Below are 13,873 nucleotides of genomic sequence, written 5' to 3'. Positions count from 1 at the left end.
TGGTAGTGGCTTATATGGCAAATCCGCACCTAGGTCGGAGTTTTAATTTTATCGGCATCTGTTTCACAAATATACTTAACTTATCGGGTACAAAAAAGACACGTAGAACCAAAGTTTGTGTTTGACCAAATGTTTATGGGTTGCTCTCGGATGGTCTAGAACGCTCGTCATTTTGCGTTCTAGACCGTTTGCGATGTAGACTAATAGCGATATAGACAAAATGTTACAGTAGTCATTTTGCATTCTAGACCGTCCGCGATTGACCGGAATTTATGATATATTTTATGACGACATGAATTAAATATTACTTTCATTAACTGTTTATAATTATTATTATAATAAATAACATCAGTTAGTCGTTCAGAATATAAATTTACTGTACGTTAATCTTTTACCTATATCGCAACCACATGAATTATAGTGCACCTGGAAACGGTAGAAATGAGAACAATAAATAATTGCAGTAAGATGTTTTCTTTAATCTAGAAAATAAAAATACAGTATAAACGGATTTTAAATCACAAGAATAATTACATATTCACAAATAACCTTCATAATCTGCACAGTTTACATAATCTGGCGCTTCAACTGACAGAAAAAACAATCATCAAATTGTAAGCTATAACTTTAAAGCAACATTTAACTTACATTTTATAATACATAAATAATACATCTTGCAAAAAAAAATACATAAAATTCAAGTTAGCTAATTTTTTTAGTTAAATTGTGTCTACACGCTTTATGTATTACATTCCATTCATACTCGACTACTTGCCGTATCTTTTATAATCAATCTGTCAATTGTTAATATTTGTCACGTTATCAACTCATGCAATTTAATTATGACTTAGCGATTTACATTATTCCATCCAAACGACCCATTAATGATACTCGTAGTCTAAATAACTTTCAGTCCATGACTCGATCGATATTTTTGCCACAATCTCACCTAAAATTACGTAGTTAATCTCGCCTACTCTTTGCACTCCTTTTAAAATAAAATTTAATGCAAATCTGAATATCTTCGCTATTATACATATAAATTATTGCAATATGACTCTTATGAGTGTAAAGAAGATAAGGAGACAATTCAGATTTGCAAATAGAGTGCCACTTCACTAGATCCCAAACATTGCCTTTCAAAATGAATTCGCTTCAGAAATAAGGGCTAAACATTGTAGTGTGACATGTTCACTATTCCTATAGAGCTCCTTGGTGTTCGATTTGAGCAAATACTTGGTGCGGAAGTGGTCTAACACGTTACGTGCCATTTTCTATTTCTCATGAACTATGACACTAAATTCGAAGAATTCTTATAAAGTTTAATACATTAAATTTTATATATAAATCATTGTAGATAATAAATGTATCTTGTTCTTTAATGCAATATGGAATTGAAGTGTTGTGAGTCGGTATTGCATATAAACGGGATACAGAGTATCGCATCTAACCTAGCGATCTATCGAGCCGACATCAATAAGGCCTTTACACCCACGCAGCCTCGGTCTATGGAAGATTCTATTGAGAGATACTATACACTTTCACTTAGATTATAATTGAATCGGGCCTACCTAACAACGTAAGAGAGTAACTTTATTTAAATAATTATTGTTCGTATATTGCATAAATAGCGTTATCAAACTAGACGGTGTAGTTACAAAATTAATAGTGAGTAATTCGTACGAGTTTGTGCATGTCCGTCCGGAGATATACATCTTTACAAGTCTGTCATCCGAAACAATAATAGGCTAGGTTTATAATACATTATACTCTAGTCGAGGATTGGTAATCGGGTTACTTACATCAACAAAATTACGGGTGCCATTCTGAATCCCTAACAACGTTTGTCCTAAAGTCACTTGCCCTAAATGATTTGTCCTAATGGGCACATGAATTGTCATAACGATTTACCATAATGTAAGGTTCTGCAAAATGGTTAGGTTTTAGAACTTGCTGCCACAAGTGGGTTAGGTTAGGGTTAGAACTGCGACTCTCGCAAAAAAGAAAATATGCTTAATAACATTAGGATAAGTAATCAATAATAGGGAAACCAAAATTAGGGTTCTTAGTGTTAGGACAACTGATCATTATGACAAACAATATTAGGGAATGCAAAGATAGGAGAAAAGACTTTAGGGATTCAGATATAGATCCCAAAATTACGTAAGCTACGAGAAGGATCGCGGGCCCGCCCGGGGCCCCATAAATAGAACTCTCATATAATAAAGCATAATTTTGCTATCAACAAGTAGGTACTACAGCAACATTATTTATTGACATTACGCTAGGCATGAAGAGTTGACAATAAATATTTGTGAAAACAATGTGCACATTTCATTTTGTAAAGTTCGGCGACCAACACAATATTGAGCATTTTTTTAATATTTGGCATTCCTGTACTGTTTATTGAAATGATTCAAATTGAAAGTATAGTTGATAAATGTTGCAAAACGTCGTGGCACGCGAACACTAGAATACACAGGTATCGGGAACATACAGAGTGAAGGAAATACGCACATTGCCGGAGTGGAGCCCCCGGGCGCGGCGCGGGCGGAGCCGCTCTCGTGGTCAACAAGGCTCGTGGTGGCTCCGGGGCCCGCACTCAGTCCCGCCTCACGAATGTTCTCCCCCTGAAATAATACGTTCCGATTATTCAATTTGTGGGACATGATTATTTGATTATGATCAAACTTAAAATACCCTGTTGCCTAGGTAATAAGGGTGACGACATTTTGACTAAAATACCAATATCTCAGTTCTGCAATGGAATTCCGCTTGGCGACCATATAACGAAATGAAGTACATAAAAATACCTATTTAAAGGCCTAACTCTCATTTTTGTTGGTTATTGGTCTAGACTCCATACAAAGTTGCCCATGGTCCTTTAAAAAGAAAGTTTTTTTTTCGGCCAATCATTGTCTATGGAAATATAGTTTTGAAAAGTATATGTGATAGGCCACATCTTTGTCTATTGCAAAACTTATCTAGTGAACTATGTATTATTAAATAATGTAGGTATACAGTGTGTCTGACCATGGGGCTTTAATTCCAGGGCTTGATTTTACTCGCTAAACTGAGTTACTTTTACTATGGGACCAACCCGAAAATCGGGGAATTTTTTTTGGCTTTTCCATAGAAAACGTCGACATCTGATCAACCAAAATGTATGAAAAAGTAAAAAAAAAATCGGGATTTCGGGGTTGGTGCCATAATAAAAGTATTTAAAGCCCCATGGTCAGTAACACCCTGTAGAATAACTGACGTGATGGTCTTCCTCTCCTGGCGCTGCTGCTGCGGGCGGGCCCGGTTGAGCACCTTGAGCAGGTCGCCGGCCTTGGCGCGCATGCGCGAGTGCACGTACACCTTGCTGCACTTGATGTGGTAGTGCAGGTAGTCGCGGAACATGTGCAGCAGGTCGATCGTGTTGTCGCGCGCCTCCGAGCACGTGTGCCGAGGGAACAGCACTGGGAAAACGTGAACATTCACTAAGGGCTGATTTGGACGGCGCGCGAAATCGCATGCGATTTTAGTTACATTGCAGACTGTTGGTTACGTCCAATTCAACCGACCAATCAAAACCCGCAATGTAATGATACTCGCATGCAAGTTCTCGCGTCGTCTAACTAAATGAGCCCAGTTATCAAAGTATCCAATAAAAACGAATGAAGAGATGTTTTTTCTTCATTTCTATAGGCCGTATTTTTCTTAGATTAGAAATTTTATTTTCCACAAAAGTAGTGATTACAGTTTTTCCTCCAAAAATTAATGAGTAAATATGCACTGAATTATATAATAGTGTCGTTAAGAGTGGTATTCCACCTATCCAATTTCTTTGTCCAATGTGTAACACATTCACACACACGCACACGCAAAATTTTCGTCTCGCATTTTGCTTAATGAGAGAGTGAGACGCAATGATATTGGACAGGTGGAATACCACTCTCACATATTATTGTACCACAATATTAAATATGTATCATAACATAAGAACCCTAGTATTTCGGAAGAAAAAGTTAGTTAATTACCACTACTTTTGTGGTTAGAAAAATTCTAATCTTTAAAAAAACGTAGAAATTCGCCCGGGACGGTTTTGTATGGCGAGAACCGGGAATTCCCGGTTCCAGGACCGATTTTGTATAAAGAACTAGTACCGGGAGCACAACCTACCGATTTTAGACGGCTGGACCTATCCAGTAAATTCTTTTTTCGGTTCTAAAAGGGCGTCAAAGTTGATCCCCTCCTAGAGAAATCAAGGGAACTCTTTAAATATTATAGACACCTACATTTATTTGGATACTATTATAGTCCCAAAAGGGAACTGAAGTGCAGTGAGACAGTAAAATGTCTGCATGAGAGACTTTTGGTGTTAAAGATTACAACCAACTCCCTGAAAGATCAAGGAAACAACATGGTGACTTACCGAATGTAACATAACTGATATTTTCTCCTACTTTCGCTTCAGTGTCCATGAGTTCTAGTGGTGGTTCCTTATGTGAAAATAAAACCTGAAGAAGAAAAAATGCTATGAAGTCACAGCACATAAATGAAGTGTCATATATCCAACCACATACATACAATCACAATATCACTAAAATGTATATACATTTTATAATAAAATAATAAATCTTTCTAAAATGTATATACAAATAGAGATTACAGTAAAGCGCGACCATTTAAATAAAGCTTCTTCTACAACAAATGATTTCAGACATTTAAGATGTGCTTGTTTCTAAATCAGACAAAGCTTGAAACTGACAACTGGTGCTAATTTTAACTATATGACTTGGTGTTTCATTGTTTGTTAAATTACTCTTTTAAAATTCGACGATGATATTATTTCTTAAACATTTTCAGAAACCGTCAGATTTCAGCATATTTGCAGTTTTAGATCGCATCTATTATTTATTATAAAAAAAAGGAGATTAAGTTAAATAAATAAACAAGACAAGAGCACGAGCATAAGAGGAGTCGGCGGTCAAACTTGAATCGCAAGTCGAGATATCTTGTCACTTAAATAAGAACTCTATGCACGTGACCATATAGTTCTAATTTCAAAAACCCGTATGCACGACTTATCGGGTTTGACCGCCCATCCCTCGTATGTAAACCCTGCATACCTGCGGCGCCGTGTGGCTGGCCCGCCGGCCCTCCTTCAGCTCCTGCATGAACACCTTGCCGATCACCATGTCGTCCTCGTGACGGAACACCGTCGAGAACGCCACCGTCACTCGGTCCTCCTGCGCTCCACGTATCTGTGTGTTAAACCCTGCATACCTGAGGCGCCGTGTGGCTGGCCCGCCGGCCCTCCTTCAGCTCCTGCATGAACACCTTGCCGATCACCATGTCGTCCTCGTGACGGAACACCGTCGAGAACGCCACCGTCACTCGGTCCTCCTGCGCTCCACGTATCTGTGTGTTAAACCCTGCATACCTGCGGCGCTGTGTGGCTGGCCCGCCGGCCCTCCTTCAGCTCCTGCATGAACACCTTGCCGATCACCATGTCGTCCTCGTGACGGAACACCGTCGAGAACACCACCGTCACTCGGTCCTCTTGCGCTTCCACGTATCTGTGCGATTAAATGTGATTTAATTATAAGCACAACTTTAATAGGCTTAGTATGAGAGCACCATTACAGCGCGCGAGGTAGTCTTAGAAATAGGCCGACCTATTTCTAATTAATACAGTTCGAAAAATACGGATCTGACCTCTAACTGCTCACAAAGAAAAACCAACTAAAGCAAAATGCAATTTTGAAAAACAACTCAAAATTCTCAAAATACAATTTAAATGTATTTTAAAAGGTCTCTGCAGCAATCAATGATGGAATATTGTTATTGTTCTTCATTTTCATCATCATCATCATTTCAGCCTATATACGTCCCACTGCTGAGCACAGGCCTCCTCTCATGCGCGAGAGGGTTTGGGCTATAGTCCCCACGCTAGCCCAATGCGGGTTCTTCATTTTACTTAATAGAAAATGTATGTCTATATTTTGTACACTGGCAATTGCAACCTTAAAATAACTTTTCAAAATAATCAAAAGGCCTATTATGCGCGTTTAATGCATCTCATCAAATCATTACCAACAATATTCGCTATGTAACGAAAAAAACATGGTATACAATGATACGATGATGAGCAGTAAACCTGCGTATGTTCATATTTATTTATTACATTATGTAATCATTATGACCAATAGCAATTCTTCAAAATGTCAATAACAATTCTTCACAGTTTGACTTTGCGGAAGTTGATGACTGTATGTATGACTCATGTCTAGTTAAAGTTCATAATATCCACCGTTCCACACCCACACATAACTTTACTATTTGTTTAATTAGATTCAAAGCACAATTCAAAGCGTCTTCGTTTTGGTTTAACTACAGTTTTCGATGGATGGGATGCCCATCTCCTTTTTGACGTCAGTTTATGTTTTAAATTATACCACACAAAAAAACATTGATTAATAAGGCCCTCCAGTGAAAAACCTTATAAAAACTAGTTTACCTCAAAATGACCTATGCTCAACAAACTCGCACTAGTCGGTCGCCAGACAATCTGGTAAAGTAGTGCATTATACCTTCAAACTTCCCTGAACTTTGTACACACAGCGTCACATTCTGACGGTAGTCATGACAGCATGCTTAAGGGTCACATTTTGTTAAAATCCCTGAGGTCTCGCCAACCTGACGCACATGAGTGACGCTCTCGCGATTACGACACACTAACAGTTGTGTTATTCCTCCAGGCATGGTTTTTTATACCACGCCTGTGCCTGGTGGCAGAGTATGACGCCTTTAGATGCCTTTGACAAAAAAATATAACCTTAAAGATCGTACTCACAGCGTCTCATCCTGGCGGTAGTTGATGACCGCGCGCTTCTGGGCCACATCCCCGTCTTCTTGGAGGCGGAAGTAGCGCTCGAACACGGACGCGAAGCAGTTGCGCTTCAGCAGCCCGACCTTCCGGACGGTCTCCTCCCAGTCGTCGGGGATCGCCTCCAGGTCCAGTAGGACGGACACGTTGTAACCTGGACAAATAAAAGGATAACATAGTTTTAATTTAAGGTACTTACAGAAATAAACGTTTTAAAACATACAAGTATCTCACATTATCATTGGCAATGTAAGTAGAAAGACATGCCAAATTATTTACTATTACTTTTTTATGATCAGGATAAATTTTCCGCCTCTGCCACATGATTGAAAAGCACCGTTATTCAGAGTGAATGATCAAATATTTATGTTTACAAAAACATAGTTACTTTCAAATTGATATAGACCCAAGGATTTTATATGTATTTTTTTTGTATTAACCCTAGATATATAAATTAAGCAAGAAATATATTTATATATTAAAATAAAATATTTTTAATAAACACGATAAACAGCAAATAAATTATGCAAAAAATATTTTGAAAGCAACAAAGATATTTTTATATGTTAAATTAATGGTCTAACGGAAAACGAACCTTATGAATAGGCTATTAAATATTTTTTCCTTATGTGTAACTGTTACATCCTCATTAGTCCCTGAGTGGCTATACATATTCATATCAACATTTTGAAATTGAAACATGGTAATCACATTTTACACAAGTGCAATTTAAGATGCAGAATGATTGCCAATCAACATCAAATGGAGTATCAATTCAAGTTGAGTGATATGACTAATAAAGGCGAGGCACATCTATCCAAGTATCCACTTATGGGAGTCTTTAAGATACTTGATAAATATTTTACAGACTGCCTCACAGTTGACCTCACTTGTGAATGCAAAAAGTGAGCTATAAACATAGCATTGCAGGTATCTTATTTTATCCTTATTAGGCGTACAAAAAGTTGTAAAAAATAGAGTTGAATATCTTGTTTTACCAAGTTTAAGAGCCAACAGGAGTGGTCATTTCTCCATACAAACATACTCCTCGTTTTCCTCCGTGGTTTTTGAAGCTAGAGCAATGATTTTTTCAACACAGATTAATATTGTCAATATCTGTGTTGGACCATTTTGCTTTTTTTGATATTTTTGTTTTTTAAGGCGCTAGAGCCCTTCAAAAATGGCCAAAATGGCCTAATTGACTATGCCGCAATGAGAGGCGTGGCATTCAAAACTGATATCAATTAGCCAAAAAAGCAAAACGGTCCGACACAGATAATTTCATAATCATTTAGATTTCCAAATTTGGTTACGATTGGTTAAGTTTTGGAGGAGGAAACAGAGTACGAAACCTCGATTTTTGAGATTTTTACGCAGGATTTTTCGCCTTGTCCTTATCGCACTACTTTAAGGTGCCGCTTCCGTTAGCGAGACGGGTATATTTACCTAAAATATTTAAAACTCAGCTCCTGTTTCGTCTTAACCTCTAGCCGTCCAGAGACCTATAACAAGGTCTCCCATTCCATTCTAATTGAATCTTTATTTTGACAAATCAAAATTGTAATTGCTCTGGCAAGTTTTGACGTCTGGGCGGCTATAGGATAAAATTGCACTGGATGGAGTGGATTCTAATGCACAATGGGTTGGGCCTAAGTAAAGTAATGAGGATAAAGAGAAAAGGCTACTTTCCTACTAGTCAAATCAGCTTCTTTTTAGGGTTCCGTACCCAAAGGGTAAAACGGGACCCTATTACTAAGACTTCGCTGTCCATCCATCCGTCCGTCCGTCCGTCTGTCACCAGGCTGTATCTCATGAACCGTGATAGCTAGACAGTTGAAATTTTCACAGATGATGTATTTCTGTTGCCGCTATAACAAAAAATACTAAAAACAGAATAAAATAAAGATTTAAGTGGGGCTCCCGTACAGCAAACGTGATTTTTGACCAAAGTTAAGCAACGTCGGGCGTGGTCAGTACTTGGATGGGTGACCGTTTTCTTTTTGCAATTTTTCCATATTTTTTTTTGCTTTATGGTACGGAACCCTTCGTGCGCGAGTCCGACTCGCACTTGCCCGGTTTTTAGAACTGTCAAAACGATTTGCTTAATATGGAATTTATATGAAAACGAATATAGTGACGTCACGGTCAACTCACGTACTTTTTTTATTTCAATCCAAGTTATAAAATAGAAATTGTGTTTAAAAATAACTGATGTCTATGTTTTTCTAATAATTACTGTTGCTCTATTTCGTGCATGGTGTGAAATAATTTATTTTAAGTACAGGAAACTTCCCTATTACTTTAATTTATCTTCATACTGATTGAGATTTTAGGCAATCCATATATCTAAAGAGTTACATGAAGCGAACAAAGAATTCTCTGAGTAGTTAATTATTTATAGTGGTAGGTGGTGTAGTATATCTTCTTTGAAAATTGCTGAGTTGATATGGTGTTACTGATTTACTTGGGAAGTAAAATTATTTTAGGTCCAGTCATAAGAAACAAAAAACTTTTGAATTACGCACAATTCTGCATTAAATTGTAAATTTACAACAAAAAGTTATAAAAGTGATAAAGTGAAGCCAAAACTTGCTGATTATTAATCTTATCAATGTTAATGTCTATAAGCAATAACAACATATCTTATCATCAGAGCATTCACTTGATAAATATAAATTTACTTTTTAACAATTTTACACTAGCATTATTCACTGTGAATCATAAACAGGATGTAATGTTTCCAGGCATATTTGTTTTTATTTTTACATCAACAATATTATTTGCCTACCAAACTGTATAAGGAAAATATGAAATATGGACTATATATGGTAATAAGTAGTCATAATGTTGAAACTAAGTCTTCCTTGAAGCATGAAGGAAACTGTAATTAATACTGTAATGTTTCTGTGCAAGTGTAAAAGGCATGCATTACCCATTCAACCGTCACTTCATACCAAATTCAAACTACACAAGCTAAAATATGTCTAAATGCCTTACTATAATGCTTAAATTTGCACATTACATATTTCATATGTGCTTGCTAGTCAAATGGATGCTTAGACTGTTTTTGCAAGTTAATTGCACTACAGTAGAAGACACTTTCACCAAATAAGTAACATTACAGTATAAAATGTAATTTCAGCAGGTGACAAGCAAGTCACTAATTACTAAAAAATTTTTTAACAATAATCAACCTTCTTATATTACTAATATTACTGTTAAATAACATTTTATGTTCATACTACAGTTCGTTTTTTTTAGCATTAGAAATAAGGTAAACAATCTTGATGTGTCTTTTAACTGAAAAACACATTTTTAAAATAAGTTACGGCAAATATTTTTAAAAAGCGATTTTCAATTAAGGCATGTCAAGATCGCCTACCTTCTTGCAAGTTCTTTCTATTTTTTTTTTTTTGGTTAGCCTGTTGTGGTGTCCCACTGCTGGGCAAAGGCCTCTCCCCCTGATTTCCATGACTCCCGTTGTAGTGCCTTCTCCTGCCAGCCACTGATAAAGGCGTCCAAGTCATCCCGCCATCTCCGTCTGGGCCTGCCACGTCCGCGCTTCTTTTGCGGCATCCACTTGGTGGCTATACTAGCCCACCTATCCGGATGCATGCGGCATACGTGACCCGCCCAGTCCCACTTCAGCCTGGCGGTCTTCTCCCCCACGTCAGCTATGCGTGTTTTGGAGCGCAATGTGGTGTTTCGGATGCGATCCATCCTTTTGACACCTAGAATACTGCACTCCATTGCTCGCTGGCAAACCTTCAATTTGGACTTCTGACCCTCAGTGAGCGACCATGTTTGGGCACCGTAGGTTAAGACAGGCAGAATACACATGTCAACGAGTTTACGCTTCAGTGACATAGGAAGGTCGCCCTTCATTAGCTCCTTCATGGACCAGTAGCTCTTCCAGGCATTTTGAACACGGCGCTCAACTTCCTTGTCTTGCCGGTCACTGAAATAGACTAACTGGCCCAAGTATATATACTCGTTGACATATTGTATAATCTGCCCGTCTACCTCGATCGTACGTTTCGTGCTATTAGTCATCACCTGAGTCTTTGCACGATTCATTTGAAGTCCAACTTGAAGGCTTGCGTTGCTCAGATCTTGGAGCATTTGCTGAAGTTCTGTGGCAGTTCTTTCTAATGCTAAAAAAAAATGAACTACAGGAAATGTCATTTTAGTGTATGGAATAAAAAAATAGGCTATAGTGACTTTTGCTTGACACCTGAAGATTTCACTCGTTTCAGTCTCATACCTGATTCCGGCTCAGTGAGGAGTGGTCCATAAACTCTTTTGAGAAGTTCATCTGCACCATGCTCCTCTAATTGTTTGTAGAACTTCAGTGATATACTAACCTGCAAACATTAAGTATACATGTCAGTCTAATTAATATAGATAATTATTAATTAGGTTGCACTGGGTACTTGGATATGGGCATACTTCCTCATTCAGTTGTTATTAAAATGTATTGCAGACCAAAAGTAATTAATATTGTGTTAAATAATAGTTATTAAAAATTACAATGCTTAAATAGTAAAATTTTGATAAAATTCAATTAATAATGAGTAATATTAAATAGGGATGTATATTAGAAAGTTATTTTAGGTAATCCTATTGGATTATAAATTATGTGGAGAGTCAATAATTAAAAATTCAGGTATACATATAATAACTTAATTAGCTTTGCATTATAATCTACAAAAAAAAGAAATTATAATACATATTAACTATATTATTAGTCATAACATAGCTATAAAAAAAATGTCTTACCCTAACTTTGGTTTTGTCTCCATTAACATTGGATATATGAAAGAGGACTCCATCAAAATCTGCAACCGTCACATCTATGGATTCTGGCTTTAAGCTGGAAAAAATAAAATTCAGTTAGAATTACACAATTGGTAGGCACATCCTGTGGGACAGATATCAATGTATAGAGGTGTGTCATGTAGGCCGTACACATCGCGCGCAAAATATTGTTTACTACGGGTTCAGTGGCATCCAAAACACTTGATGATATCCGCGCGCCCGCGAGTAGGTACTAACAGAATGACTCATCCACGTAACGATAGGCGGTGGCGGCGCCGGCTACAACTTCTCACTGTATCCACCAAAACTTACTGCTATCATCTCCAACACTATTAAGGAGAGGCGGCCAACGTGGGCCCACCCCAAGAATTTGACACTTGACAAGTTCAACTTGCTCCCGAAAAGGGGTTATACTCAGCGGTCACCTCCCGGTTAGAAAGTTGACCCGAATCACAATACCTAACACACGAATGGTACGCACACGCAATAACACTGCACAAAAAACACACTACGATTGCAAAAACAGCAACTTTCTAAGCGTAACGTACTCACCGCGCCAGTGCATTTTTGTATTTTACTGTTAGCGTTTCTTCTATAATTCTATTATTGATCTCGAGTAAGATCATTATTTAACAATTTATAACCTACAGTTTTTTCATAAAATAAACGCTTATAGCACCTTCATTTAACAATTTATACGGAAATCTTGATCGACGACCACCCGTATATAGATAATCATTTATAAGACAGAAAAGGAAGCTATAAATGAATGAAATGAAATATCGGCCATGTAACCATAGACGTTTGTGTTTATTGCTCTACTAGTCTATGAGCTGACATCATCAACTATCGATAATCGTTGAAGTGGAGTCGACTATCGGATAAAATAAATCGTTATCAAACTGCACAACGGGACTTAATCGCGTATTTAAGTTTTAAGATTTACCTCCGACGTTTCGAGGACGGCGTTGTCCCCGTGGTCTCGGAGAAGACTGGCTCAAGTTGACATCAACATCTTCTAGCCGCGCGAGTTTTTCGAACTACCCGCACTTGGTCTTGTTTATCAGTTTGAACGTTTTGCGCACTAGGGATGTCACTCTGTCGACACACAACACTAACGATATTCGATTTATCGACTGTCGATATTCGTTTCCGCTTACATTTACTAATGACTGGATTCCATTAATCAATCAGTCGATAAATCGAATATCGTTAGTGTTGTGTGTCGACAGAGTGACATCCCTAGTGCGCAAAACGTTCAAACTGATAAGCCCCCTCCAGACTATGTGCGTGAATCGCGGCGCGACGTCGCGGAGCGAACATATCGCGAAGTTGACGTATGACTCCACACTCGCACACTTCACGACGATTTCGCAGTTTGGTTTGCGGCAAGATGGCGGAAAAGCATCAGCTGATCGAGTTTAACTGTTAGTTATCTATGGCATCATACGTGATTTAGCTGTTTTTCCATTTTGATTTCTTGTGAAACCGTAAAATATAGCTGCTTAATGTAATATAATCATAATATAATTAATATTTATCTGGCCCCAGAAGAGCCAAAACAGTGTGTAATGTGGAGTCTTGCAAGTTCGCGCTTTGCGTCTCCTTTGACGCGGGCCGAAATACCGACAAAAAACGGAGAACAAGGCGCGAAGACGTGAACAATCTGCGAAATCGACGCCACACTTGCGTTCGCGGCTTCGCCCGCGATTCACGCGCATAGTCTGGAGGAGGCTATAAACAAGACCAAGTGCGGGTAGTTCGAAAAACTCGCGCGGCTAGAAGATGTTGATGTCAACTTGAGCCAGTCTTCTCCGAGACCACGGGGACAACGCCGTCCTCGAAACGTCGGAGGTAAATCTTAAAACTTAAATACGCGATTAAGTCCCGTTGTGCAGTTTGATAATGTTTAATAATCGTGAAAGTTTAAATCAAAATAAATCGTTTCCAATTTAACGGTAATAACCGAAACATCTACATCCCTAAGCTGACGTAAAAAAAAAAGTATAAGGAAGGAACACACTATCAAAATAATATTTCTTTAAATTAAATGTACAGTTTAAATTAAATTTAAAACGCACCTGTTTGTAGTTTTGATATGATAAATAATAGTATAATTTAATTGATGTAAACGTTTATACTAATACTTTATAATTAAACCTAAAATATTAAAAGCGA

The 13,873-nt window shown here is 37.8% G+C and overlaps 1 protein-coding gene across 1 annotated transcript; it reads right to left on the bottom strand.

Moving 5' to 3' along the window:
- Positions 1–458: 458 nt before the first annotated feature.
- LOC134672618 (probable actin-related protein 2/3 complex subunit 2) lies at positions 459–12,488 on the bottom strand. The gene is made up of 8 exons (XM_063530573.1): positions 12,248–12,488; positions 11,657–11,750; positions 11,142–11,241; positions 6,845–7,031; positions 5,432–5,567; positions 4,421–4,505; positions 3,263–3,464; positions 459–2,630 (listed from the first exon to the last, which is right to left on the bottom strand). Exons 1-8 carry the CDS (start codon positions 12,319–12,321, stop codon positions 2,603–2,605), a joined length of 906 nt encoding a protein of 301 aa, XP_063386643.1. The 5' UTR covers positions 12,322–12,488; the 3' UTR covers positions 459–2,602.
- Positions 12,489–13,873: the final 1,385 nt, after the last annotated feature.

This window comes from Cydia fagiglandana, chromosome 17, assembly GCF_963556715.1.
Source record: "Cydia fagiglandana chromosome 17, ilCydFagi1.1, whole genome shotgun sequence".
Taxonomy (NCBI): domain Eukaryota; kingdom Metazoa; phylum Arthropoda; class Insecta; order Lepidoptera; family Tortricidae; genus Cydia; species Cydia fagiglandana.
This window is presented reverse-complemented; position numbering and strand designations above follow the sequence as displayed.

Coding starts and splice junctions, on each gene's coding strand:
- LOC134672618 (XM_063530573.1), bottom strand. CDS start 12,321: ATGATCTTACTCGAGATCAATAATAGAATTATAGAAGAAACGCTAACA. Junction 5,568..6,844: donor TACCGCCAGGATGAGACGCT/GTGAGTACGATC, acceptor TTAATCGCACAG/ATACGTGGAAGCGCAAGAGG. Junction 2,631..3,262: donor CAGGAGAGGAAGACCATCAC/GTCAGTTATTCT, acceptor GTATTATTTCAG/GGGGAGAACATTCGTGAGGC.